The 7,785-nt window shown below is 45.9% G+C and overlaps 1 protein-coding gene across 1 annotated transcript in view; it reads left to right on the forward strand.

Annotated features, from left to right (window-relative positions):
• The window catches only part of TNNI3K (TNNI3 interacting kinase), a 33,225-nt gene extending 25,446 nt beyond the window's left edge, over window positions 1-7,779 (forward strand). Inside the window, exons 18-25 of the mRNA XM_051798722.1 lie at window positions 1,649-1,701; window positions 1,867-1,919; window positions 3,218-3,350; window positions 4,062-4,171; window positions 5,632-5,691; window positions 5,908-6,077; window positions 6,654-6,733; window positions 6,858-7,779. Of these exons, the coding sequence (XP_051654682.1) occupies window positions 1,649-1,701; window positions 1,867-1,919; window positions 3,218-3,350; window positions 4,062-4,171; window positions 5,632-5,691; window positions 5,908-6,077; window positions 6,654-6,733; window positions 6,858-6,934 (736 nt within the window). The 3' untranslated portion in view covers window positions 6,935-7,779. The remainder of the gene's footprint in view (window positions 1-1,648; window positions 1,702-1,866; window positions 1,920-3,217; window positions 3,351-4,061; window positions 4,172-5,631; window positions 5,692-5,907; window positions 6,078-6,653; window positions 6,734-6,857) is intronic.
• The last annotated feature ends 6 nt before the right edge of the window (window positions 7,780-7,785 follow it).

The following is a 7,785-nucleotide window of genomic DNA, read 5'->3' on the forward strand; positions in this document are numbered from 1 at the left end:
ACCACAGCAAAGTCTGTAGCTTTCTATGTCTTGTGTACCTACACTCAGCCCAGGGTGCAGCCTTCAAGAGTCTCTCTAGTTCAGCTTTGTGTTTGATTCATATTTTCATTTGGCATCTGGTGGGGATCTCAAAAACAATTCCCCATGTCATACTCAAATCACTTCACTATGTTGATGGAGAGTATGTATGGGAGCTAAAATTAGATTGAATATAAATCAAAAGAGTCACAATTACATTTTTATGATTAAATTTATCATCCCACGTGTTGGTTTTAGGTGAAACTAGAAATCTTAAAGACAGTGATTTGTGAAGTCCTGCTTGGGAGAGCTTAAATTTTTTCTGTCCTAAAACTGTTATCTGGTGAAATTTGTGTTCCTCACTTGACTGTTCTTGTGTCTGTCTGCAGCTCTAATATGAGCAAGTTGTGCTTTTTGTTGAGACCATCAATATCACTTTCATTTTTTTCTCCCCATGTAAGCCCTGGCCAGATTTTTCATTTGTTTTTACATACACTTTTCACGCTTCTGAATTTACTTGAATCAGTCAGCATTTGATAAATATCCTGTCAGCAGCATTGTGTCCACATTCCTGCACTTTTATGTTGTGATTTGCTCAGCCCTTCCAAAGCAGAATCACAGAATATGCTGAGTTGGAAGGGACCCACAAGGATCATCAAGTCCAGCTCCTGGCCCTGCACAGGACCATCCTCAAGAGTCTCACCATGTGCCTTAGAGTATCATCCAAACGCTTCTTGAACTGTCAGGCTTGGTACTGTGACCAATGCCCTAGGCCCTGAAGGTGTAGTGACTGGGGTAGGGAAACCTTCATCCCAAGAGGTACTGGAAGCTTGTGACCTAGCTAAGGCATCTTGTGAGTCTTTCCTCATGTTCCCACTTTGTCTGAAAACCTGTGTTTGTGTTGCTGATTTCTAAAAGCCTTGGTCAAATGTTGGATTATTTGGTCGAAAGTTTGGCTCTGTGATCTTGGAGGTCTTCTCCAATCTTAATGATTCTATTATTCTATGGTTTTATGAAATAGGCTTTTTTCTACTTCCTCATGTGTGTTCTTTGCTGAAAATTAAATAAGTTGCTGTAACGTTCTTGAATCAGTAAATCAATTTGCAATAGATTCTATATACACTTTCCCTGCTAAATGATGTTTTGCAATAGGCAGAAGATATTTTGTGTGCATGGTCCATTCTTTATGGACTCTTTGGATCTGCTCCTTCCCTTCTATACACCGTCATAAATTTGGGATTACCACCATGAATTTACACCTACCTAAGCCTTAGAAGAGAAAAGAATCAGTCCATGTAGTTTTATTTGAAGGCCATCACTGTGCTTATATTCAAATATCATCTTCATCACTGAGATTAAGTGCACTTATTTAATAAAACTATTAGACTTGGTCTGTAACTAATTACAGAAGCTGTTTTGCTCTGGTATTGATTAAAAGCTGAAGCTTTGGGTTTGCCTTTCAGAGTTAACGTGCACTTTCTAACAATAAATAGAAGATGTAGCTATAGACATTTGACTACCTATGCAGGTAATTTGAACTCCTCGAGAGTGTATCTATGACCCAAAAACTGTAACATTTTCACCATTTTTAAGACACTATCAAACAATTACCTATTTTTTTTTTCCCCAGTCACAATATTCTCCTGTATGAGGATGGTCATGCTGTAGTTGCTGATTTTGGAGGTAAGGAGTTTTTGTGAAACATTTATAAATTAACCCCAAATTCTCTAAAACTAAACGTGCTGGCTGAGACAATCCTGTAGGATTGCACTGAATACAGGGCTTTTGTATAACAAGGTGCATGTCAGTATTGTCCTGACAGTAATTATTTTTCTTGTTCTGTTTCAGAATCTCGATTTCTGCAATCCCTGGATGAAGACAACATGACAAAACAACCTGGGGTTTGTTTCTTGTTTTGTTCCACATAATATCAAATATACAGGCAAACCCTGTTTAGGAGAAATTGACATTAGAAATATGTTTATTGTAAAAGGTGGACTGCTGTAGTATTTCATCTCTTCAATGTTTCTCTGTTTTGGCTTATTTTTTTTCCTTGAAGTGTCTTTACTAGCAGAGATGAGGAAATATATAACATCTTCAATAGAAAACAATGTTTTATAAGGTTGTCTTGGGAGCTCTATTGCCCAAATTCCTTTCTAAAGAGTGAATTTTAATCCACTCTTCCTGACTCACACACACATTTGTTGGCGGGTGATTCTTTTTCCTAGCAGAAAATCAGTTCCTCGACACTGATTCCCTTATTTCACAGTTCTTTTCTCCATAATAGCCTGTTGCTCACAGTCAGATTTACAAGACAGTTGTTGTTGTCTTTGAGTCCAGATGCATCCCATGTGTCACTCCATGGCCAGGAATATTCACATCATCCTAACTACTAATGTGAGGTGGGACGGGTGATGCCAAAGGATGGGTAATAACTACACCAGGGCTTTTAATCAGCACTTTAAATCCCTGTAATGGCACTCACTGTGTGAGGAGTAAAGGTTGCTGTTTAGACCCAGGTCCTGCCAGGCCTTGGTGACATCCCACTGAGAAGATCTGTCTTGAGAAGGGCTGTCCTGAGAAGGGCTGTCCTGAGAAGGGCTGTCCTGAGAAAGGCTGACCTAAGGAGGACTGTCCTGTCCTGTAAAGGATGCAGAGTAAAGGAACCAAGGCACAAGGAATCTGAAAATCACCCCAGGGAGAGGCCAGTTCCTTGTGAAGCAGCCTCAGAATTAGGGGTCTGCAGGCAGTGGCAAGACCCCTAGAGAGCAGGCCCAGCCCAGTACAGCTGTGATCAGCTTTTACTTCTCCCAGCTGAATCATATAATTCCTATCATATGGCATATATTCATATATATATATATATATATCAGACCTGATGATGTGATCTGCAGGCCTGGAGGCTGGGTTTCTTCTTTTATTCTCACCCTACTCTCATGTTTAAAGTCTGCTCAGCCTGGCTGTACAGGGCTGAGACAGCACCAAGCTAATGCAGTTACATATCATGTGCAGTAACAAACATTGATTAGCTTTTGCAAGCCAGGTGAAAATTTTTCCTGGCAAATTACCAGTTATTTTATGGAGTGACGGAGGCAGGAAATAAGAAAACAAAGGAAAACAAACATACGAAGGCAGGAATAGGTGCATGTGTGAGGAGGCAAACACTGCTAATGTGTGACTGCTGTTCCCTGGTGCGCAGAACCTGCGCTGGATGGCCCCCGAGGTGTTCACCCAGTGCACGAGGTACACCATCAAAGCTGACGTCTTCAGCTACGCTCTGTGCCTCTGGGAGCTGTTAACAGGAGAAATTCCATTTGCTCACCTGAAACCAGGTAAGATGCTCAATGAATTAGTATTTTAAATTTTTCTGGACTGGAGAAGTAGCTACACTGTGTAATTTTAACCAGTAGTTTACTGAAGTATGTTATTAAGTGCTGAGATACAGCATTTGGTGAAAAGCACAGAAATATCCCATTAAAATCATGTATATTACTCCCTGCAGATCTGCATAACCTACAATTCCTTATCCAGGTCTAGAATTAGGAACAAGTCATTCTGACTGCAGGCTTTTTTGTCTCTCTCACATGGGTGTTGGGATTTCAAAGCCATTCCTTGGTACTTGTCCTCATGTGTCTCAAGAGAACACCCAAAAACTATGGGGGGGTGGCCTTTCCAGGGCTGCACTTGGCACTCCTGATATTCTGACCCCCAGATGTCTGAAAGGAAGTATTAGAGGTCAAGAGTGCTGTAGGACGTGGTCAGAGCCAGCACAGGTAAGGAGGGAGGGCTCAGACCCTTCTGCCAATGAGACCCCCACTGCCATCTGTCCTGTGGCTGGAGGTGGGCCCAAGGCCATGGGGATGGGCAGCTCACTCTGCTCTCAGTCTGACTGGAAAAGCCTCCTTTAACCTCCGTGCCTTTATCCGCAGGTTGGATGGCTCAGTGTTCCTGTGCCTGCCCGGTGTCTCAGCAGTGAGCAGGTGTGTTCCCAGGATCTGTGTGAGTGCGGGCACTAACGGGTCTCTGTGGGCTGTCCCTTGCAGCGGCAGCAGCAGCAGACATGGCCTATCACCACATCCGCCCACCCATCGGCTACTCCATCCCCAAGCCCATCTCTGCCCTGCTGATGAGGGGCTGGAACGCCTGTCCCGAGGTGAGTGCCCCTGGCAGTGGGAAAACAGGCATGTCTGCTCTGGCTGACCCTCCCCAGAATACCGGTTTCCATGGGAAGGGTCACTGCAGAAAGCCCCCAGACAGATAACGGGGTGTGTCAGGAAATACAGGAGAGTTGGTGAATTGAGGAGGAAAGTAAACTGACATTTAGCCATTCAATGAAACCTAATTAATCATGTAGTTTTGATTATGACTTGAGTTATAGTGTGAGTAGAAAACTCCTTGCTGCTCTCAGACTTCTGTATATAACTGCTAATGACAGCATGTAACACACATTAAGTTTAAATTTATTAATAAGATGTCATATTAAAGTGTTGACCTAAGCAAACACAGAGATGGATGCAGTCCCTGTGTCTTGTCAGCATTTCCACAGCCCACTTAGCCCCAAAACCATCTTTTCAGAGTCCCAGTGCACTTTGTTACCCATCAGTGACACTCCAACATCACTTCATCTTGCCAGTGTTTTAGAGTTTCATGACAGAATTATAAAGAAATTGATAGCACAGTCACCCCATGGATGGTCAGTACTTTGCACAAGATGTGAGCAAAAAGTTGTTAAAATTATCTTGCAAGGTGTTTTGCTTCTGTTCTTTATTAAACTTTCCTTCATGGATAGCAGGGCTGCTGTCAGTCCTGAACTGGAGGGCTGCTAGGAGGGCTGCAGGGCTTTGGCCCAAAGCCCTTAAGTAGAGCCTACCTCTTGCAGGTGGTTCTATTGAGGACAGGGTGGTGATGGGAATGAGTAGCTTATTTAGCAGTTACCTCATTAAAGTATTCCCAGCCCTCCATTGTTAAACAGTGCTCAGGTACTGCTTCAGTCACGCCTGAACTTCCCGGGAAGGCTGAGCTGTGAGCTGGGACAGAACACGGATAGGCAATAATGGAGGGCTACTTGTCATTCCCCTCACTTGCCTGATCCTGTCCCGAGTGTGGCCTCCACAAACCTCTGTGCCGCTTGAAGCACACAAAGATGGACACACTTGTCCAGGAATGGGTTGGGCAGGCAGTGGGAAGCAGCTGTGGGGGGGTGCAGGTACAGGGACAAGGGGAGGAGGAGGACAGCCACAAAGGCAGCTTATCTGCTGCTCGTCACTGCTGTTACTGTGTCCAAAGTCCTGTTCATGGGCAAAGTGGAAGCCAACCTAAAGAGCAGAGCCAAGCATTTATTAATAGCATTTTTGTAATCTTATGATCTAGTCATTATTAGCTCAAATGTAATTGTTACAGAAAAAGAGATTAATTGCAGTTGAAGTTGTTCTACACACACCTCTTCGTTTCGTAACTCAGCACTGAACTTGCAGTTCTCATCAGATTCCCAAACAGACTGACAGCAATGCCATGAAATTCAGAGAAATCCTATCCTTGTGTGTCAGTCTATTCACAGCAGATCTGCCCCTTTCCATTTTTAACCCAGCTCTGCTTTTTTTATTGTGTTCCCAGGGGAGACCAGAGTTCTCAGAAGTTGTCACAAAGTTAGAGGAGTGTCTGTGCAATATTGAGGTAAGGACCTGGTTCCCAGCATGGTAAGGACCTGGTTCTGTGTGTGTACAAGCAGATAGGAGTACAAGTGGGGACAGGGACAGTGCCAGCAGCTGAGGACAGCAGTGGCTTTGGAGCTGCTGGAAAAGTCCAAGGAAAAGTGCGGGACAACTTATGAGAGACATGAGGAAGGACTTGTAAATATGCAATAACAGTACCTTTTTTTTTAAAATCCAGTTAATGTCTCCAGCCTCCAGCAACAGCAGCGGGTCCCTGTCTCCCTCCTCCTCCTCGGACTGCCTCGTGGCCCGGGGAGGTCCCGGCCGCAGCCACGTCGCCGCGCTGCGCAGTCGGTTCGAGTTGGAATACGCCCTGAACGCTCGAGCCTACGCTGTCTGGTCACAGGGGTGCGTATGAGCCACCCGGGGAGGGAGAGAGCCTCTGAAAGGCTTAGGCTGAGGTGACTAAGGGAAGGAGGCCATGCTCCTGCAAGGTGGTGTGGCAGGACCAGGAGAGAGCTCTGCCAGACCTGTGCTGTCACCTGTGCCCATTACAGAGATCAGGGATAAACTACCTGCCAGCAGGACAGTGGGTTTTGGTTCATGACTGGAAGATAATTCCACCATCTTCCTCACCAGAGAAACTTATTTGCAGGACCCTTTTAGCAGTGACACATAAAATACATGGCAATGATCCTGGATTGATGCCTGGAATTGCTTCCAAGATGACAATGCAGATATAATTGTGAAGCCCCAAATGGGGTATTTGAGGGCAGTTACTCTGAGAATGGTAACTGAGTGGCAGTGTGCCTGTGGGTCCTGCTCTTGCTTCATGACTTCTTCTTGCTTTTTGTTTACTTGAACTGCTGTGGTCCACCCCCACACTGATGTCTTGTAGTACTGTCCTTTCCTCCCACTCTGGAGAAAAGCTCCTGTAGCCTTCATCAGTCTCACCTAAACTGACATCTCTTGTTTAATTTGCAGCACTGGGCAACCCCCTTCTCAGGGCCTGTCTCTGGATGACATGAGAAGGAACTTCCAGTACCCCCCAGTTGACAAAAACGGTGAGTTAATGCTGAGGGGTTCTCTGCCACAAGTTGTTCTGCTGCCATCGGCACTGCAGGGAGGGGGGACGGGAGCACCACTGCTGTGCAGAGCTACAGTTGACCCTCTCTCTGCACCTTGCAGGGTACGTGTCAGACCCCTTAAGCACCATGAGGTTCCACTCCTGCGGCAGCAGCGGCAGCTTCGAGGAGAGCAGCTGAGGGAGGGACCGTTCGCCTGCTGCCAGCCTGGCCATCGACCCGCAGCTCTCGCTGCACCACCAAACCCCAAGTGTCACACCGAGATCCCTGAACAGCTTTAGTGTTGATGGCAAATATCCCCATCCTGCGTTCTGCTTTAGCATCCCCCTCTGCTGACCTGCCCGAGGGCTGGGTTTTGGTGGTGTGATGCTGTTCTATAACACAGGAATGCCCACAAGGAATGCTGCACTTTCATCTTGGGCACTGATAACACGATGAGATGAAAGTAAAGAAACATCAGTTATATTCCAGAGCTTTGAGGCAGATTGCTCTCAGCTTGGATGGTCCTGAGGCAGGGGGCTGTCAGCCCACCCTGGCTGGGAGGTGCCCAGGAATCGCCATCCCCATCCCCATCTAGATAAGGAGCAGCCTGTCACCCTCACCTCCCTCCACCCACCATGGAAGCTTGGTTGTTCCTGGTCCCGGCTTCTGAACCAGACCTGGTTTAGATTTCTCCACAGCCCCAGACACATCCCGTGTCCCATTCCCCACTCCATAGGTTGGCCCAACTCCCCAGCACAGCAGCCCCAGCTGCAGTTTGTCAGGGCTCTGACCCTTGGGTGCTCTCCTGCATGCTGAGAACATGGACATATCTGGGTGTCCATCTTCCATCAACTCCTCCAGACATCCATGTTTTGTTATCCACTTGGTTTGGTTTGAGGGATTGTTTTTCCCTGAGAAGTGTAAGCTTTCCTTCAGTTGTTTGCTTACAAAAAGCAACATAGGAACTCCAAAACAAACTTTAAATGAGAAGGAAGTTGTGTAAAATTGTGTCACAAACTTGATAACATTAACACAGTACAAAGTGGCAT

This window comes from Manacus candei, unplaced genomic scaffold (assembly GCF_025592945.1).
Source record: "Manacus candei isolate 608988 ecotype Guabito, Panama unplaced genomic scaffold, ASM2559294v1 h1tg000005l, whole genome shotgun sequence".
Lineage (NCBI taxonomy): Eukaryota > Metazoa > Chordata > Aves > Passeriformes > Pipridae > Manacus > Manacus candei.